Genomic DNA, 20355 nt, shown 5'->3' with positions numbered 1-20355 from the left:
TTATTCAAAGACAAAGGTGAAAGTGAAACCACCTGTTCATCCACAGACTCAAAGACTTCAAAATAAGGGAAAGGGAAGATTAATAAAAGAAAGGTCTCAACCAAACATTTCACACATGGACAAAAAGACACAACGCTTGGTTTTGAAGTTATGGCAAATTTTTGGTAGTAATTCTTTACCTTAATTACTGTTGAATCTGTTGATTCTGTTGATCTGGATTCAAAAGTATTCTTTCCTGTTTTCAATAAAATGTTACAATAAAATACAGTTTGAACAAATTCATAACTTTGTCTTATACAGGCATGTTTCCCTGTCGAGCTGCTCTCATTGTGCCCATGTCGATCAGTAACTTGACACGGTTTGCTCTCCCATAATGCATCTGTCTTTGTTTCTGAGGGGATTGTCACTCAGCAGACCGGAGCTGCTGCACCATGAGGGGCCAAAGCGTCAAACATGCACAGCAAGGACTGTGTCAAAGTGGCCGTCAGAGTTCGTCCATTTAATAAGGTCAGTGTGTGTGACATTTACTACATGATGAGTTTACAAAGTATTTTCCATTTTATTTCCTTTTGTTGAATACGTAAATATTCATAACAATGTGTTCATACTGTATGCTGATGATTTTATTTAGTTATTTTCATTGTCCATTGAGATACACTCAGATATGTCAATAGTTACAGTTACAGAGTAAAGTGACTTTATTGCTATGTAAAAAATGACAAAAGACAAACTAGCCACAATATAAAGAAAATATGATGTCTCAGATGGAAAAATAGACATAAGTATAAGAGATTAAATTCATGATTAATCTCAATTGCTTATAAGTAATAAGAACTAGATTGTAATGTTGCTGTATGGAACTTTTTCAAATGATTTTTACTGTAGACTTCTTACAAACAAAACATTTTAAAGGATTTTAATGCTGAAATAATGAAATTAGATCCAGTATTTTGATATATTTGCACATCATCAATGAGAAGTCTGAAAAAATCTTCAAGAGGCAAAGCAACGTAAATCATCAGTGAGCTTAACATAATGAGGTTTATTATTATTATTATTGTATTTGAAAAGTCAAAGTAAAGACTGCAGAACCGCTCATCATTTGTACATTTGTTAGTTTGTACGACAGAGAAGATGATCTGTTTGATAGACAGCTGAGATGATCAGAGGGGGGGAGTAGCTATAATCTGCATTAGGGTAAGGACAGACAATTGGGAGAAGTTTGTGAAGAAAGGAGCAGCCAGTAAAGGAGAAGATGAGAGCTGCAGCATCCACATCATAAAAGGAGACCAGACCCTCCTCATAATCCACAAACACTCCCACCTTCTCTGGCTTTGACTTTAAACTCAGACTCACAGGAAAGTCATCAACAGTGTAGTATATACATCCATTCCACAACCCAACAGTCCAGTAACCATCCTGGGGCTTTGGCCTGATTTCTCCCTTCTTTCTGATCGACTTTCTGGCCATACCTAACTCCCACCCACTTCTTCCTTGAACACTAACCTCGTAGTAAAATCTTCCGGAGGACAAACTTGGCTTTCCTAAAACAAAAAGACTTGTATCAAATCTCTGTGTGTTGTCTGGGAAATACATCGTCACATCACCACAGTGAACTTGTTTCTTATCATCAGACAGGATGAGATTGGGATGAGCTGTATCAGGATCGAGAGTCACATCCACTGCAAACTTCTGGATCCTCTTCAGCTCCACCTCCAGCAGCTTCTTCACCTCTTTACTGATGGTCTCCTCCAACTGAGCCACAGCTTTCACCAGGCTCCCCTCATGTGACCAGTGATGGACTCTGACCCATGTCCAGTCCTTGGTGGGAGGAGCAGTGCAGATACATGGATAGCTTTGGAGGAGGTGGAGGTGGTCTTCAGTGTGTGAGAGCAGCTCCAACTCAGCAGCTCTCTCCACCAGCTCAGAGATATCCTGCTGCAGCTCTTTGATGAAGTCCTCCGCCTGTTTCTCTGCACTCTTCTGCTTCTCCTCTATGGTCTTGATGAAATCAGCCTGGCTTTTCTCCACACACTGCTTCAGAGCGGCAAAGACTTGAACTCCTTCTGCTCTCTTTCTGCCTGCAGCTTGCCTGTTTAACATTGCTGACTGTTCGATCTCCAGGATCTTCACTTGTCTCTGCCGGATCTTCTGCCGAATTTCAGCCGTTGACTTCTCCAGCTCAACCTTCTTTCCTTCATATGCTTCTTTCAGAGGAACGAAGCTATGGTTTTTGTGGTTCAAAACAGTGCAAAGCACGCATAGACACATCTGGTCGGTCTTGCAGAAGAGCTCCAGAGATTTATGGTGCTGCCTACACATCCTGTCATCCAGGTTGGCCACAGGTTGGATCAGCTGATGTGATTTTAGGCGTTCTGCTGTCAGATGAGGCTCCAGATGAGCCTGACAGTAGGAGGCTTCACACTTCAGGCAGGACTTTATGGCTTTCAGTTTGGTTCCTGTGCAGATGTCACACTCAACATCTCCTGGTTTGTCCGCTGGCTCAGATCTTCTGCTTGCATGGTTTTCAGCCGACTGTCTGATCGCAGCAACCATCTCAGATATGAACGTGTTGACCTTCATCTCAGGTCTTCTGATGAAAGCCTCGTTACAAAGGGGACACACACACCGGACATTACAGTTCCAGTGTTGAGTGATGCAGGTTTTGCAGAAGTTGTGTCCACATGGTGTGGTGACTGGATCAATGAAGACGTCCAGACAGATGGAGCACAGACACTGATCCTGAGATAGTAGAGAGCTGGCAGCAGCCATGTCTGCGTACTGAGAAGAAACATGAAAATGAGGGAAAACAACACTATAATTAGACAAACATTGTTTGAAATCAATAAAAGTCTGAAAGTCTTTAAAGCTCATATCAACGTATCATCAAAGGTAGCTCTTGTAAGAGCGCAAAAAGAGAGGCGGCTATTGTTGAATGTTACGTAACAAATGTTTGTCTTGAGTGTTGTCAGACTCAGCTGTGCTGTGAAATGAAGCTGATGCTAAAATTAGCAGGATGCTAATACAGTTGGCATGTAAGATGCTAACACTTAGCTCTGATGTTGACAGTATCTTAGCTTGATGATCAGGCCAGAAATAGAGCTTTTGTCTTTTTGCTTGATTCTTTTAAAGTTTTACTTTTCACGCATGCCCAGGAATCTGACACTGGGCTAAATGGAGCAGAGGCGTGTGTCACTTTCCCTGCTGCCTTCCACCTGACACCACAGCTTGACCTCTGGAATATGAGCAAAGTCTTTTACATGGACCGAGTGCAGTGAAGCTTTGGAATGTGAGTGCAGTGAAGCGTTAGTCTACATGCTGCTGGTTAAACACAGTGAAACTACTCACCACAGTTTGGCTCAGACTCTGCTGTGCTTCTCCTTTAGTCTCCTTTAAAGGCTCAGATGCAGTTGTGCTTGTCCTTCAGTCGTGTTGACTTCAGCTCTGACTCACTTTCTGTTTCGTTTCAGGATCCTGACCATCAGATTTCGTCCTCCCCTCTTGTTGCTCCTCCTTTTTCAGATTTGGCTGCGCTTACAGTAACAGGCGTTTCATCTGCAGCAGCAAAGCAACAACAGTTCTTTAGAAGCACATTGTTGCTTTTTACAGTTTTGACTTCTTTTCCCTGCATTCAGACTCAATGTGAGTTTCAGCTGTTGATTTGTTCAAACTTCAGTTTGGTTTTAAACTCCACAACCTTTTCCACGTGTCAGTGGAAGTTTCTCCACACATCCATACATATATATACATATATAAAAATCATCATTATATTGACAGTGTCAGTGCATATTGATGCTGTCAGGTCGATATTTTTACCCAGAAAACAGCTAATTTATCAAATGTCAGTCTGCAAAGTAACTACAAGCTAAAATAACTCTCTCTCTTACTCACTCCCTTACTCACTCACACACACAGTTACCAGTCAAAAACCCTAGGAGACATGTTTAACCCCTGATTATGTAGACAGTCATATCACCCTGACGTTTCTCTCATCTTCCTCCCTCCTCTCTCTAATCAGAGAGAGAGAGATGCTGCCAGTCGCTGTATTGTGTCCATGGTGTCGAGCTCCATCACTATCCAGGAACCACGGGACAACCAGAGTCAGCGTTCTTTCTCCTTTGACTACGCCTACTGGTCCCACAGCGGCTTCATAAGAGATCGCAACGGGCTCTATCTACCTGAAGAGCCGGGGGGCCGATATGCTGATCAGGTCAGGCACCCTCAGTGAGCACAACAGAGAAAACTGTATAAAATCAGCAGGTGGGGCGTTGATACAGCAGAGCACATTGTAGAAGATACAAAAGATAGGCTCATTAAATGAACACTGACTCTTTATTAAATAGTATAAATTGACCAAAATAAGAGATGAGTGATATTTGAGGGGTCACATGGTGCATTCAAGCAATATTTGGATCTTATACAGTATTATCTGTCCTCCAGGACAGTGTGTTCCAGGACCTGGGAGAAGGGATACTGGAGAATGCATTGCAGGTAACAGCCGACAAATGGTTAATACTGCAATCTCACACATTTATATTGTGCAGCTCAGGCTGGTTTTGCCTCTAAGCAGACTTTGTTTGAAAAATTGTTAACCTGGACAATTCTGAGGTTTGTCTTCAGTACTAATATTTAGTTGTGAGTTTATGCCTGCAGGGTTATAATGCCACACTCATGGCCTATGGACAGACTGGGTCAGGGAAGAGTTACTCAATGGTGGGCTACGGGCCAAATAAAGGTCTGGTGCCTCGACTCTGTGATCGACTGTTTCAGGCTATGAGGGAAAACCAGGATACCAGACAGTGCCAGGTAGCAGACTTCATCATTTACCAGCACACTGTTTCATTTACGGGTGTGATGCTGTGACTTTGACAATTCTTATGAATCTCTACATAGATCTTCTTCAGTATGCTGGAAATCTACAATGAGCAGGTATGATTAGGGTAATACAGCTTTGGATTTAATAGACAAACTGCCTAAGAGCTGATTCCTTTGGTAAATGACCTCATCTCTGTCTGTCTCTGTGCAGGTGATTGACCTGCTGTCCCGGGGGTCTCGTATCCCCGGCGGGCTCAGAGTCAGAGAGGAACAGCAAAGGGGATTTTATGTAGAGGGTCTTCGTACAGTTCCCTGTGACAGCGCACCACAGGTAGAGATGAATGGATGTGTGTGTGTGTGTGTGTGTGTCTGTCTGTCTGTCTGTCTGTCTGTCTGTCTGTCTGTCTGTGTGTTTAGAGAGGACCTTTCCTACAGATGTTTGATGACAGATTGGGAAGCAACCAGTTTTAATCAAAGCATTTTGTAATAATGGAACTTGTTATATTCATCAACGTTTTGATGGTTGTGTAGGTGGAGCAGTTGATGGAACAGGGGACCAGGACTCGGACCACTGCAGCCACTCACATGAACGCCAACAGCAGTCGCTCGCACATGCTCATCATCCTCCAGCTCAAACAGGTGATCTGCCCTGCTGGCTCTTGCATTCATCTCATGCGTGTGTCACTGTGTTATCAGATCTCCACACACTCTGTTTTTGAAATCAGTGCGACTTCCATTCAAGATATTTTCTAAAGAGAGTATCACTAAGCAGTCCAACATTAACCTGGTGGACCTGGCAGGCAGTGAGCGTCAGCGCTCCTCAGGCTCAGAGGCCGACCGACTCAAAGAGGGCACAGCCATCAACCTGAGCCTCACCACACTGGGCAACGTCATCAGGTTGGCTTGCTGTTTTTGTTTTGATGTCAGTTCAGTTTTAGTTCTGTCCTGTTCACCTGGTCGCACTTAGCTACAAGGCTGGGAAACTGTCTGCCAGGGGCCCCCAGCTTAGATGGCCCACAATAGCTGTAAATGTACAATTATGCTTTGCTAGCATAGACATAAATTCATCCTTAGCTTTTATTTTAGACTAAGATGAAATAGAAATGACCCAAACACCTCTCCTCCTCCTATTTCTCTTCCTCTCCTACAGTGCTCTGGCTGATGTGGCAGTAGGGAAGAAGGTAGTCCACATTCCCTACAGATACTCAGTTCTCACCAAGTTGCTGCAGTCTGCACTGGGGGGCAACAGCCGCACTGTTATGGTATCTGACACATTACACAAACAGAAGCTAACATACTCTGGTGTTGTTCCTCATGACTACCTGACTTATTTCAGTATTTAATGGAGAGTAAAGCCATTTTTATTTTGGGTGTTAAATCCTTCAACAGATTGCAACCCTGAGCCCTGCTGATATCTGCTACGAGGAGTCTCTCTCTACGCTGCGCTATGCTGAGCGGTACAAACAAAACCATTCATGACAATTCAATTAGGCCCCCCCCCCCCGAATCTATGTTACCACCAAATGAATAAATAAATAAGTGCTCCTCTCTCTACTTCTCCTTCGTCTCTCTTTCTCAGGGCGAAGCGTATCCAGAATCGTGCAGTGGTGAATGAGAGCCCCACTGAGCGCCTGGTTAAAGAGCTAAAGGCCGAGAACGCCAGGCTCTTGCAGCGACTGAGCCGGCTGGGGCATGAGGGGCGCAGAGCTGATGACGAGACCAGTAAGGCTAACTCAGTAGATTAGATTAGACTGAGATAGAATCATGTGAGAGTGTTTGAATGTGTCCAGAGGAGCTTCGCCAGCTGCTGACCCACAATGAGCTACAGATCAGAGCCATACAGACGCTGTGGGAACAACACCTGCAGGAGGCGCTGAAGGATTGGGAACAACAGTATGCTAACATCACACAGGTACACACACACACTCAGGAGCCCCAATATGTCTAGATGTTGATAGATATACTAGATACACACAGAGGACAGACATTAAACACAGTTGGGTACATACAGGCACAAAGCTTAACTGTCTTTTCTCTCTACCTTTCCATTCCTCTTCTTCACTGTCAGGAGAGGAGGATGATGCAGATGCACCCCTACATCGTGAACATCAATGAAGATGCTCAGCTTTCGGGCGTGGTCAAGCTTTTCATCCAGGAGGGTGAATGGGATGTTGGGCTGTGCGATTCCGCTCCAGGATCCATCTCCATCAAAGGCCTGGGGTGAGTTGATCAGGTTGATCAGGTCACTGTGTAGAGGAATAATGCAGCACAAACACAACACAAGCTACTGTGTGTTTACAATGACCAGAGGCAAGACAAGTGAGCAGTAAGTATCTCCACATATTGCACAACACTATTGCACAGCAGCTCTCAGTCTTCATAGGTTCAGTATGTGTATTGTCTCTCTTTCTGCTCTATGTCTCTCCTTCCTCCCAGTGCATTCTGGGTTGAGCTCCAGTACATGACAAAAATGATGCAGCTTGATTTAGATGATTTAAGTTTCTAATCAGAATTTGATCTTCATGTTTGCCAGGATCCAAGAGCGGCATGCTGTGTTCAGGAATGAGCAGCGCAGAGTAACAATGACTCCACTGGCAGGGGCAAAGGTCATTGTTAACGGCAACACTGTCTCTGAGACAACCGAGATGCAGCACCTGGTGGGTTTTCTTTTCAGATTTGTTACAAAAAAATATCTGAATTTGTGATTCTCTGACTGATCAGTGATATAAAGTCACATCTGCTGACCTGTTGATGTTAGAATGATCTACACACTCTTTCTGTCTTTTCTTAGGATCGCCTCATTCTGGGGTCAAACTGTACCTACCTGTTTATTGGCTATCCCTCAGAGCGGGGCGGAGATGACTGGAGTCGCTATGACTACGACTACTTCCAGTCTGAGGTTGCTGCTGCAGAGGGCATCCACCTGGGTGAGGAGGCTCAGCTGCTGCAAGGGAGGAGGGGAGGGGGAGATGACACACCACACATATCTCTGCTTATTGGGAAGCTGTGACCAACAAATGCAAATCTCTATCAGTCGCCTCATATGAAATTGAGTGTGTTTTTACTGTGTATATACTGTATGTTTGTGTTCAGGTGAGTCCAGTGCTGGGTCCAGGCAGACAGACCCCAGTCTGCTGGCCGTCTTCTACGACTACATCAAACTGATGCCCATGGTGGCTGAAGCCAACCAGATGAGCCAGGAGCTGAGTAAGGTATCACACTGCAACACACACACACAAGTCAAGTGTTCACAATCACTCTCACACACGCTGTCATTGGATTTTCCTTTGTGTCCATAGAACGTCTGCAATCGGACAGATTTAGATATAATTCAGATTCAATCAGAGTACAGTGTGTTTAATGCTTGGAGGGTTGATTATGGTCGGTATTGTGTTTGTTTAGTAACAAGCACAGTGTGTGTTTGTAGGGGGTGGATTTTAAGCTGGAGATCAAGAACCTGGCACTGTCAGATTCCAAAGGACACGATCTGGAAAAAGAGATAGTTGTCCGAGTCACCTCTGCAGGAAATAAACAGGTCTGTCTCACACACACACACACACAAAACACACACACGACATGGCAAAAGATATTACTGCACGTACACTTACTCTGCCATGTTTAACACACCTTTGAGTTGTGTTACAACTGTAGTTGTCAGAGGTGTCTGGTGTTTCAATGGCGTCCCTCTCCAGGTGTGGATGTGGTCCAAGACCAAGTTTGTGAACCGCAAGTTTCTGATGGAAGAAGTCTACCAGCAGCATCGAGCCGAGCACAGCGGAGACGATGTAATTGCTGGAATTATTCCCAACTGACTAAGACACAGACAAATAATCAACAGTTTGATGTAATAACAGACATAAAAATAATCCAGTGTACAGTTGCACATGTTTTCATTACTTGGACCCGCCCTTGCTTCCTGCTGTTAGAGAGCAGCTGCTTTGCCCAGAGACAAAGACCCATTCTGGGATCCAGTGGAGCCGCTGCTGCTGGGCAGCGCTCATCTCTGGCTTCAGTCTTTGGCCTTCCGCATCGCTCTGGAAGAACAACTAGAGGTACACATACACACACACAGAAAGAGAGAGAGAGACATACTGTAAACAAAGTGTGTTAGGTGGTGATAGAATACAGAGTGGTCTTTGGTTTATATTCCCTGCCCTCAGGTGCTGGGGTCAGAGGGCACAGAGGAGGCCATTCTACAGGCACAGCTGGTCCCCTGCACCTCCTCTGGAGTGTATGACACACACACGTACACATTACATTACATTACGATCATTTGGCAGACGCTTTTATCCAAAGCGACTTACATTACATTACCACCCTTCGCAGAGGGGGGAGCAATTGAGGGTTCGGTGCCTTGCTCAGGGGCACCTCGGCAGGGGCTTGAACCAGCGACCCTCCGGTTCCCAAGCGGAAGCACTACCCACTGAGCCACTGCCTCACCCACACACGTAGTACGTAGAACAAGTACGGTAAGATAAATCACTAAATTGCTTTTCCATATTTCAGCTCACTGGGTGAAGACGACATCCTGATTGATCCGTCAGAGTTTTTAGGTCGACGCCTGGATTTCCAGCTGGTTCTGGAACAGTGCTGTGGCCTCCGATGGATCAGAGAGGCCCGCAACAGAGGGGTCCAGATTGGGTGAAGCACATGATACTACATGCTGTGTAGAAGCAGTGGAGGTAGAGAGGATTTAAAGTATAAGGAAAGAGAAAGTGAAACTACGTGTGTCTGTGATGTTTGCTGGTTAACTTGCCTTCTTGGATTAGTTTAGGAACATGATTCTTCTCTTCGGGTTAGTATTGCATGTATTATATGTATGACACAAGCCTACAAGGTGCTACTTTCTTCTCATCTACTTTATTTTCCCTGCCACCACACTCAGCTTCAGGTTGTTTGACTGTGGCCGGCCTCTCTACACTCCAGCCGCGTGGCACAACATCAACCCTCTGCTGGATCACAGATTTCACTTCACCTCCCTCCGGACCTCCCAACGTCTGCTCGCCTACCTGCAGAGCAGCGCCGTCGTGCTGGAGCTGTGGGGCCTTCAAGGTGAGGGTGAATGGAGGAATCGATAACTGAGGGGCGAGAGAGAGAAATGTGGTTCCACAAAGCCTTTCTTAGTCTTGTAGAGATTTGTTGTTTTACAATGAAATTAGATCTTAATAACATTTTGCACAACCATGTTCATCTTAATCGGTAACATCTATGTATCATTATGCAATAAAGTGTCATTAAAACTGTTAATTTCTTTCAGAGGGTTGCACTGACTTAACATCATCCATGGAGGGAGTGAGGATGACTACAGAGGGTATCTTCATCATAGACGAGGAAGGCCCGACAGATGCTGTAGTGAGTTTGCATTCCTGCTCAAATCTACTTTGACTTTACCGTGCAGCTCGAAGGAAGCCTGTAGTGTGTGTGTGTTGCAGCCAGAGGGCACAGCAGATCTCAGCTGTTCAGTGAGTGCTCTTCAGCAGGACCTGGAGGAACTGAGGAGTGTTAATGCCTCGCTGAGGAAGGACAACCAGACTCTAAGAGAGCAACTCAACTCAGCCAGGAACGGTAGCACATCCACACACACAAACACACACTCTCTCACCATTCAAAGTCCATTCAGTAAATTCGAACCTGAATTTTATCTCGAGGTCCATGGCTTCTTTCTCTTTCCACCTCTTTGCCTCAGGTGTGGAGAGTGTGCGTGGTCGGTCTGTGCGTCCCAGCTGTGATGCAGAATTTGCTCGTGCTCTCAAGGTTTTCTACCACAGCATGACCTCAGTCAGAGGTCAGCTGCAGCGCCTGCGCAGGCACAGGCCCAGTGTACGTGTGCGTTTGGTCTTTCTGCAGCAGATGTAGATGAGGCAGATGTTAGTGCCGACTGTGGGGAATCAGTTCTAATACCGACAGCTGATAAATTTGTGTGTGTCTGTTATGTAATTGTTGTCGCTGCACGTGTGTGTTTCCAGGAGGAGTCGGACCTGCTGGGGTTCAGGCGTTTTGTATACGAACAGAGCCGCCTGCTGAAGGACTTCTCCGACCTGCTAGAACAGAGCGTCTCCACGCTCAAACAGGATGTTGCCGCCATTGTCCGCAGGAAGCGGGAACGTTCAGGAGTCTGGTCATGATTGACAGATTTTGATTTTTAATTTGGATCTGGTGTGAGTTGGAATATGGAGATTTCTCAGTGACCGTCTTAAGAAATCTTAATGAATATGCTTACTAAAATGATTTGACGTTGACAGCTTATAATTAACTCTTCCAACAGTAAGATTCATTTTGTGTTTGTTTCAGTTTGTGTGATAAATCAACTGAAGCAGTAACACACTATTTCAGTACATTAATTTTTCAGTGTTTTGACAGAGTTCAGGTCAACATTTAAAGTAGTACAAAATGGGCTGTGATTGCAATTGCTGAAAGGTTTTGCTGAATGCTGAACAAGCAATAATGTCCTGAATATTCTGAGTTTGATATTTGAATGGTGAAGAAGACCAAGAGCAGGGGTATTCAACTAAAATTTAAAGGGGTCCAGTTAGAGAACATTTCTTGAAGCAAAGGTACATTAGGTAGATCATGTCTTACCGGTGGCGAGATATATAATTGATTTAAGTAGCCTAGTAGCTGTATCAGCATCTGCATGTAATCAATACCTGACTGTCACATCAAATGAATTCAGTACAATTCAAAAACATTTATTGACAGGTAACAGAACATTTATGTACAAGTAGGGCTGCATTTCAAAGTATAGTATAAATATAAAATAAAATGTGAAAATTGTGGATGTTCAAATTAAAGTGCTTAAATTAAAAAAAACAAACAAACATTAAATGAAGGGAACAAAAGCTTAAATTTCCCATTTTCTGTTTCACATATTGACTCAACAGTCTCAACCAGTTTCCCAGATAATAAATCTCAAAACAAAAAGTCCAAAATCCCAGCAGCTCTGAGGGAACACTCCTGAGCACTTTGTTGGGCAGTGAATGTGTGCCTCAGGATCCTGGTGGACTCTGCTCATATTGGGCTCTGAGACCACTTAGTTTCTGTGATCTCACTTCAGATTTTAGCGGGTATGTTTGTTCAAAACCGGCGTTTTGTCTCATAATGCATAATTTTACATTGGCAGTTTGTGCCACCGTTTCTGATTATACCAGAGACACTGGTTTAGTGCGCCCAGTGGGAAGTATGAACCGAAATGACCCAATCTGGATTAAATACTCTATTTCTGCTGTCCTTTATTTTGGAGCATCATATTTGTCTCCCTTTCTCAGGCTCAGTCGTCTGTATGTCTACTTGTTTTCTCTTACCTGTATCACTCTTTTTAATTATTTCTACCATCTTTAACTTGCCTCCAACTCTCCCCTGTCTGCACTGTAGAGTGGTAATGTTTCCTGCCTGGAATGCAAAAACTTGATTGGCTGAGTAGTATCCCGTGGGATGGCTTAACTCGCATGCAAATGGTCTGTGCGATTTCCTCGCTAAACCATTACCGTAAAAACTACAAAAGTGGCACCGGTTATAATCGAAGCGCCCCGTCTTTTAACCCCTTGATGCCGATTGTCGCGAATTCGCAACTAACCGCTTCCATTCAGAATGCATCCAAGAGAGCGTATCCAAGAGGGCCTCCTCTGCTCTTCAAGACTGCTTTGACATAACAGATTGAGAAATGTTTAAGCAGGCAGCCACCTACAACAACAACAAACAGTGGTGGACAGTAACAAAGTAAATTTATTTGAGTACTGTACTTAAGTACAGTTTTTGGGTATATGTACTTTACTTGAGTATTATTTTTGGGGGATACTTTCACTCCACTACAATTGAAGGACAAATATTGCACTTTTTACTCCACTACATTTTTATTGATGCTCTCGTTACTTTTGAGCTTACTTATTATTTTTTTTTCCCCCTCAAAATTCTGAGAAAAAAAAAAACTGTTTCTGCCGATTCGCGTATGGTTTGTCTTAGTCGTATTGCCGTACCTCTACTACGTCATGCCAGACAATGGAGGAAGAAGCACATGGAGAGACTCCTGCCGAGCACCCCTGGCCTTATCTGAAACCCATGTTTGAGATTAATGTCACCAAAACTGATTCGTTTCAGTTTAAATGTTTGTTGTGCTTACTGCGAACAAATTACATCACAGCCTACAAAAACTCTTCTTCAAACCTGAAAAAGCATGTCGCGGTATGTAAAGTAGCTACTGAAGTTAGCTAGCTTAATGCTGGTTAAAATGAACATTTTAAACGTAATTTTATGAGCTGGTAGTATCACAGTTGCCACTTTTAAACGGTTTAAAATATGGCAACTATTGCAGTGCAGTTGATTAAGTTGACTATCCAGTCTGTCACTCAAGCTGAACACAGCCCTGCCAGCTTCTGCTGCCTGCGAAAGGCTGTTCAGTGCAGCTGGACTTATCTTCAGCCCTAGAAGAGGACGAATTGATTCTCACAACTTCGAAAATCAACTTCTGTTAAAGTTGAATAAGGACTTCTTTATGTTTGAGTAGCTTAACTTGAGATAATGTTATAATCTTTGTTATTTAAATCAGAGGCAAAGCTGATTGCACAGACTTGATATAATTCTGAGGCTTCTTGCCTTTATGTAATTGTTTGTTTTGTTCTTGTTGTATTTGTACTTTGAGCTATAAACATGTACAATGACAATAAAGCTATCTTCCTTTCCTGTGTTTCCTGAGATACTTTTACTCAAGTATTTTTTTAAGCAAATACTTTAGTACTTTACTTAAGTAATATTTTGACTAAGCTACTTTAACTTGTATTGGAGTAATATTTGACAAGGAGTATCTGTGCTTTTACTCAAGTAGTGAAGTTGTGTACTCTGTCCACCTCTGCTGTTTACTAATATCTTTCATCAGATTCATAGATGGTGATGATTTGTTTTCTGCAAACAAGTTAATAGCAGAGCCACTGCAGATGGACTGTTTAAAATAGTTGACAATTACTTGAAAGAGGCAAAGGCTGGAATACGAGCTGGGCTGCAAGCGCGGGTTTCCCCCCCAATGTATAGTGGACACACTAATATACACCCAGAGGCGCTGGCTTCTAAACAGCCGAGTCCCGAGCTGAACATCATAATGATTGACGTCGTTGCCACAGTAAATTATATCAAAACACGACCTGTCAAAGCCAGGATTTTTTCTGCACTGTGTGAGGAAATGGGCGCCCATCACACAGCAGTTTTGTCCAACAGCGAGGCCCGATGGCTGTCACGTGGGAAGGTCCTATCCAGGGTTTTTGAACTGCGAGATGCGATCCACGTCTTTTTGGAGGAAAAGTGTAATGAACTTGGCCTCAAGTTTAGAGATAACTTCCTCATGAAAGTTGCATACCTCAGTGACATGTTGCAGAAACTGAACGAACTAAATCTGAAGATGCAAGGGACCAACATACACTGTAAAATGTAATTGTAAATCTTACTTTAAAAGAAAAGTGACCTTAACTCATTCCAGCTTACTCTGTTGACTATCCTCACTAAAACTTAGTAAAGACAACTTTCTACTGAGGCAAGTAATCAAACTCATCAGCTGCAAGTAACCTGTACTTAGAGGTATGAGTGAGCAAGACGCATATGCATATCCAGCAGGATCTCGGCTTCATTCGGCAGCTCTCGTTCTACGCACATGCGCAGTTGCCCAACTGACAGGTGACCACGTGCTTCGAAGTTTGAAGCGGTAAACCGTCAACCACACGGCGAGTGCTGCAGCTAAGTACTGTCACGGTAAGTTTCACTGGTTTTCTATGTAGCAAACTTATAGTCGTTAGCTTTGCCATATAATTTAAGTCTAGGTTTGGAGATTAACTTTATGTTTAATGTTTATTTAGTGGCGTATTTTTGTGTGGTCATAGTCAAATCCTCGTTTTTTCTTCTGTAAAGTAAACAGTAAGACCCGGGTAAGACCCCCTCCCGGGCAAGACCCCCTCCCAGCCCCCCCCCCCAGCCCCCCAGCCCCCCACACATATATTCGCTGCTGATTAGTGCCGATGCCTCGAAGCCCAGAAAAGGATATTCTGTACAGCCGTAATCTATGCTTGTGCTATGAGTTAATTACAGTTGAAATGATTGATTTTTTTGCTTCTTTTGTAGGTTTCTGCAGACACCCATCTATGCATTGGAAGTGTAAGTACTGCTTGTTTTCTTCTGAAAAGAGGGCTCAACTATTCAAGCACTACCGCTTAAAACATGGAAGCTACGCAAGAACTACTCCAATTCCATGCCTCCACACAGATTGTCTGTGTTCATTTAAATCATTTAATGCCCTCAAAGTGCATTTAACAAGAAATCACTCCCAAGAAGTACATGATGGACAGACGAGTGGAGCTGATGAAATCCCTGTGATATTCAATTGTCCTCTTTGCAATTTTGAAGAACCCTGCACAGAACTCATTATTTTTGTCCCATTTGCGCCAACATCTTAAAAATAAGGAAACTGTGAGGTGTCCATATGAAAACTGCATTTTTGAGAGCAATGTCTACTCAACATTTAATGCTCATAAATGCAAAGAACATCGGCTTCCCAATCAGAAGCGGTTGAAGCCTGACATTGCCATGCGCAGCACACCTCCTGATTCAGATCCAGGCGTGTCACAAGATGTGCAAGAAGTTGAGGATTTTTCTAGTGATCCTACAGACCAAGACAAAATGGCAGAAGCTCAAATCAAAAATTTGGATCATTTACAGCATCAACTTGAGCATAATTTAGCCGCACTCTTTCTTAAACTGCAGGCAGTCTTGCATTTATCTGACATGGCAGTACAGGAGGTAATTCAACAACTAAATCAGCTTGTTCTTCTCTCAGAGCCCCTTTTGCGTAGTGCCATTCAGCAAATTCTCAATGAACATGGTGTTAGTGACAATTCAGTCGTGAGACAGATTGTAAATGCTGTCAAAGAGAATAACTTGTTCTTGAAAATGACTGATGCTGGCCAGTCACTCTCCACAGCCAGTAGAAGAGAATCATATTTTCAGAGGGAATTTCCTACGGTCATGCCAGTTGAATACAAGCTCGAAAAAGACTTACAATCACTCTCTTATGTGCCAATTCTAAAAATGTTACAAAAACTGTTAAACAGAGCTGATGTTCTAGATAAAATTCTTACACATGAGTGCACTGTTGATGGATACAACACTTACAGAGATGGCACTCACTATCGCGGGAATTATTTTTTTAAGACTGAGACCTTAAGGATTGTGCTTGGCCTTTACATTGATGAGTTTGAGATAGCCAACCCTCTGGGCACTTCCAAAGTGCCCAGATGCACTTGCTAATCTTCCCTCAAAACATTGCAGTCATGTGTCATCAATGTCAGTCAACATGCTCTCTGATCTACGTGACCCCTTTCCTCTGGCAGCCTACAGAATCAGGGGCAGAACGTTTGTTACCCTTAAACACTATATTTTATGCTGATTGGATGCTGAAGATTTTGATGTCACTTGATTTTGATGTCAAGTGTCATAACTGATTTTTTTTATTGTATTTTTTTTTAATCCTCTAGAATCACAACCAACAATCGAGAAGAGGACTACACTAAGGATAATTGTCAATGACAATGACATCAGGAAAATTACACTCTCTGCGAAACCACATACACTTGACTCTCTTTTTGAACAGCTTGAGGAGAAGCTAGGGCTTCAGTATAAATTCTCCATCCAGTATGAGGATCCTGATTTCAATAATGCGCCCTCGTCAACCTCACTGACATTACTGACCTGCCTGACAAACCCACCCTTAAGATAATCGTTCTGGTTCCAACCCCCACACCAAGTACAGCCAGCACGGATGACAGAGATCCTCTCTCCCTCCCCTGAAAGTCGGTCATCTACTCGATCTCCATGGCCAGACACTTTCGAAATTCCTTATTTTCCTGTTAATATCGAGTACAGATTACGCCAGGGAAATCTTCGGTATATGACAGACAAGACATATCTACAAGTACCCAGGGACATGAAGCACGAGATACTTGAAAAGCTTGCAGAGGCAATTCACAGCTTCAAGGCATATCCCAGTGATCAAGAATTCAATGATGTTGCAACTGCACTGATTCAAAAACATCCATGTCTCATTGAGCCAGGTTCTGTCAATGGATGTAACGGATGGAAAAATAGTATTAAGTTCAAAATGGGCAACTACCGGACCAAACTGCGTCAAGCTGGATGTACAGATGTGGCCGTAAATGAAAGGAAAAGAAAAGGCCAAGCTTCTCAAACAAGCATCAAGAGACCCAAACGGTTTGAAATCAATTTTCTACCCAATTTCCCTGATGGTGAAGATGAGACCAGTATAGAGTCCAAACGAAAGGAACTTGTAGAGGAGATGAGGAAACTGTATCCAACTGCTGCTCTGATAACCAAAAACACGGACTCTACTTTTGCCTTGAGAAGACAAGAGTTGGTGAACTTGGAGCCTCCAGTGAAGGACATAATGGAAAGGTGGCCAGCACTCTTTACAGAGGGTCAGGTAACTTAAAACTCTTCCTGTCTTTTATGCATTAAGTTTTTTATTTCTCATATAATTCATTGTTTGTCACATCTTTTATTAACTTACAGAATTAGCTTTGGCGTCCTGCTAGTGAAAAGTAGTCCTAAGAGGTCCAATATCACTATATCTTAAATATTAATTTGTCATACTTTTCCTTCAGATTGTGGCAGAGTTCTGTCGCCTGTCAAGCAAAAACCTAAATACAGAATTCTTCAAAGAACTTGACAAATACATCCCTCACTTCTTTGAGATTTTCAAGAGCAAAGGGGGAAGTGTTGGCCAGAAACTTCAGAAATATCTGCAACAAGTCAGACCAGAGGTAAGTTTTTTTTTTTATCATGTGGGGAACAAAATACACAACCCCATTGTGTGTGCAGAGCTATTAATTGATTGTTCTTTACCACAGGAGTGATGTGTGTTTGACATGATTTTTCAGAGTACAGATATGACTGCGAAGCGAACAGCAGTCCTCCGTGGCCTTCCTGTGATCCTTGGAGAGGAGAACACAGACTTCTTCAAGACATGCTTTGTAAGTCGTCTTTATTACAATTTACACCACAGGTTCATTCTGTTTAATTCTGCTCCTTATGTTACTTTGATAGCTTTAGTTTTAGTTACTGTTCTACCCCTCAGCCTGAATCAGTGCTACTGTACTTCTTACGTGATGCACTGATGACCTATCCCCAATCAGAACACTTTGTGGTATCTGCTGTCTCTCAAAAGGATTCAGCCGCAGTTCTCTAGAGGGGTTCTACTGATATCTCTTATGACCGTATGAAGTGCAACGTAGTTAGACCTTAAATGTTATGAACTTTCCCTTGCAACAACATCAACACTTGTATATCGGTGATGCTCTTGGGAAATGCGCTCGCTATACTGTCACAGGAGGCTGATGAGTGGACTGCCATAGGTGTGACAGCTGCAAAGTGTACACATTCCTGTACTACACTGGTAGTTTACTCATCAGCCTCCTGTGGTAGTAGCAAGTGCATTGCCCAGAAGCCGCAGTGATGAAGAAGTGTTATGTTGTACTTTTAGTGGCTGTCTTGTGTTTTCTGCCATAAAAATTCAAGTTGACATCTGATATGTAATTTGGTGTTATTGCTGCTATTGTTGTTAGGACTGTGAAGACCCAGACATGTCTCACACCCCCATTGGGATCCTGACCATCATTCCTGAAGACAGACAGGCCTCCCCTGACTCACTGCACCTTGAGTCTTCAGGTACTGCAATTATTTTGGAAGGAAGAATTGTCATGAATGACCTTGGAAATCTTCCACATGCCATGTGCCTGCTCTTTGGACTTACTTACGCTCTGAATTTGGAGTACCCTCAACAACTGAAGTACACCTTCGACTTCATGCAAAGGGTGCTTCTCTCACTTGGACATAAATCCCTAAAACCAAAAATACAATCACTCAAAAATCTTTTGATGCAGTGAGTGAATGTGTTCATGATGTGAATGTGATGTGACATTATGGGTCACATTGATACCTTTACCCTTATTGAAAAAGTGATTTTTATTTCTTTTTTTGTGGGAGGGAGCCTCATCGCACTTTCACTGTCATTTTTTTCTGAAAAAGTCTAGTTAGTGTTTATATTGCATACAAAGTGAGAACTCCTGTATTTAAAAGTTAAATAGAAAAGGGTCCAGGCTGAAAACTAATGAAGTTTGTGTTCAGAACAACAAAACTTTACCTTTACCCTTATTGGAAAAGTGATTTTTATTTCTATTTATTTTGTTTTTTTGTGGGACGGAGCCTCATTGCACTTTAAGTGTCATTTTTATTTCTGAAAAGTCTAGTGTTTATTTTACATACAAAGTGAGAACCCCTGTAATTTGTGTTCAGAACAACAAAACTTTAATAACTAAACTTTGTTTTCCATTCAAACTGTTGTCTCTTCGTTTCAATAACTTATCACTTTTGGTTCAGCTTACTTGAACATATCAAGGCAATCGGTTTCCTGATATTTTGCTAGTAATGTGAACGCTTAAACTTGTACGGATAACTTATTTTTACGAGTACTGCTTAATTAACGTAACTCACATGTTTAAGTAGTCAACATTGACATTTTATAGTCAACCTAACTAATGATTTTGAGTTAACTATACTCAAACTTTACTGCCATTGTATGAGTTGTCTGAATTTATATTTTTATAGTTAACCCAATTAATGATTTTGAGTTAACTTCACTCAAGTTTACTGCCATTATCTGAGTTGTCTAAACACAGTTATTTTCAGCTATAACACCTTAAAATGAATTAGCTACTTTACTTGGAGGTTTTGAGGCTTTTCCTGACTTTTTTTAAGTAAATTGAACTCATTACAATTTACAGTGTACACCTTCCACATCTGGCAGATAAAATAACATAATTCACAAGAAAACTGGAATTGTGGGAGCAGCGAGTCGAGGAAAACACAGACTCTTGAGAACCTCAAATCATCACACAGTACATACTGTATGATAGCTCACATCTCTGCCCTACAAACGCATTTCCCAGTGCAGGATCCTAAACAATATGACTGGTTCTGAGACCCCTACAGTGCAAGGGGGGCGATGATGTTGTTCTCATCTACAAAGGGGGGGCCCAGCAGAAAAAGTTTGGGAACCACTGGTCTATCAAAAAAACAACGGAGTGAGGAACAGAATTTCCCCCTTGGGGATCAAATAAAGTGTTCTTTTTTTCTCACCTCCGTTTGCATTCACAACCACCATCACAGCAGTGAGCTACATCTGGCGGCAGGGAAGTAATGTCCTCCTGAGCAGCAAACACTGGGCGCCAGCTGTACATCAGGATGAGAAGCAGAAACCACAAATCATCGTCGACTACAATCGCTGCAAGGGTGGCGTGGCCTCTTGTCCTCTTCTTCAATTGCATCGACGTCTCTGCCTTCAACGCTTTTGTGCTGTTCACTGCTGTGGATCGCTCCTGGAACCAGCAAAGAACACACAGACGGAGGTTATTCTTGCAGGAGCTGGGGAAATCCATGGTGTCCTCACAGATCGAGCGGAGAAAGTGCCCCAAGTGTACAGCCGCCACTGACACC

The 20355-nt window shown here is 42.9% G+C and overlaps 3 protein-coding genes across 3 annotated transcripts; 2 read left to right on the top strand and 1 right to left on the bottom strand.

Annotated features, from left to right (window-relative positions):
- The first annotated feature begins 259 nt into the window (after positions 1 to 259).
- Positions 260 to 10990, top strand: kif28 (kinesin family member 28). Its single transcript, XM_076156224.1, has 26 exons — positions 260 to 507; positions 4019 to 4210; positions 4441 to 4491; positions 4654 to 4806; positions 4894 to 4929; positions 5027 to 5146; positions 5347 to 5454; positions 5558 to 5712; positions 5966 to 6077; positions 6205 to 6272; positions 6395 to 6537; positions 6606 to 6727; positions 6884 to 7035; positions 7349 to 7472; positions 7607 to 7742; positions 7909 to 8027; positions 8243 to 8350; positions 8508 to 8600; positions 8742 to 8867; positions 8976 to 9046; positions 9322 to 9456; positions 9701 to 9867; positions 10073 to 10167; positions 10248 to 10380; positions 10502 to 10635; positions 10782 to 10990. The coding sequence occupies exons 1-26, from the start codon at positions 454 to 456 to the stop codon at positions 10938 to 10940; spliced, it is 3066 nt and encodes a 1021-aa protein (XP_076012339.1). The 5' UTR covers positions 260 to 453; the 3' UTR covers positions 10941 to 10990.
- On the bottom strand, positions 619 to 3474 carry LOC143004422 (E3 ubiquitin-protein ligase TRIM39-like). The gene is made up of 2 exons (XM_076155284.1): positions 3349 to 3474; positions 619 to 2781 (listed from the first exon to the last, which is right to left on the bottom strand). Exon 2 carries the CDS (start codon positions 2770 to 2772, stop codon positions 1114 to 1116), a length of 1659 nt encoding a protein of 552 aa, XP_076011399.1. The 5' UTR covers positions 2773 to 2781; positions 3349 to 3474; the 3' UTR covers positions 619 to 1113.
- Positions 10991 to 16714: 5724 nt separating the features above from the next.
- LOC143004834 (sterile alpha motif domain-containing protein 3-like) lies at positions 16715 to 18749 on the top strand. Its single transcript, XM_076155990.1, has 4 exons — positions 16715 to 17284; positions 17466 to 17624; positions 17742 to 17834; positions 18426 to 18749. Exons 1-4 carry the CDS (start codon positions 16736 to 16738, stop codon positions 18744 to 18746), a joined length of 1122 nt encoding a protein of 373 aa, XP_076012105.1. The 5' UTR covers positions 16715 to 16735; the 3' UTR covers positions 18747 to 18749.
- Positions 18750 to 20355: the final 1606 nt, after the last annotated feature.

This window comes from Genypterus blacodes, unplaced genomic scaffold (genome assembly GCF_046128005.1).
Source record: "Genypterus blacodes isolate CSIRO-AG114 ecotype Tasmania unplaced genomic scaffold, CSIRO-AGI_Gbla_v1 ptg000067l_1, whole genome shotgun sequence".
In the NCBI taxonomy this organism is placed as follows: domain Eukaryota; kingdom Metazoa; phylum Chordata; class Actinopteri; order Ophidiiformes; family Ophidiidae; genus Genypterus; species Genypterus blacodes.
Note: the sequence above shows the minus strand (reverse complement) of the source record. Positions and strands in the feature narration are given on the sequence as shown.

Coding starts and splice junctions, on each gene's coding strand:
- kif28 (XM_076156224.1), top strand. CDS start 454: ATGCACAGCAAGGACTGTGTCAAAGTGGCCGTCAGAGTTCGTCCATTT. Junction 5,713..5,965: donor ACACTGGGCAACGTCATCAG/GTTGGCTTGCTG, acceptor CCTCTCCTACAG/TGCTCTGGCTGATGTGGCAG. Junction 10,168..10,247: donor AAGGCCCGACAGATGCTGTA/GTGAGTTTGCAT, acceptor TGTGTGTTGCAG/CCAGAGGGCACAGCAGATCT.
- LOC143004422 (XM_076155284.1), bottom strand. CDS start 2,772: ATGGCTGCTGCCAGCTCTCTACTATCTCAGGATCAGTGTCTGTGCTCC.
- LOC143004834 (XM_076155990.1), top strand. CDS start 16,736: ATGACAGACAAGACATATCTACAAGTACCCAGGGACATGAAGCACGAG. Junction 17,285..17,465: donor CACTCTTTACAGAGGGTCAG/GTAACTTAAAAC, acceptor CTTTTCCTTCAG/ATTGTGGCAGAGTTCTGTCG. Junction 17,625..17,741: donor TGCAACAAGTCAGACCAGAG/GTAAGTTTTTTT, acceptor ATGATTTTTCAG/AGTACAGATATGACTGCGAA.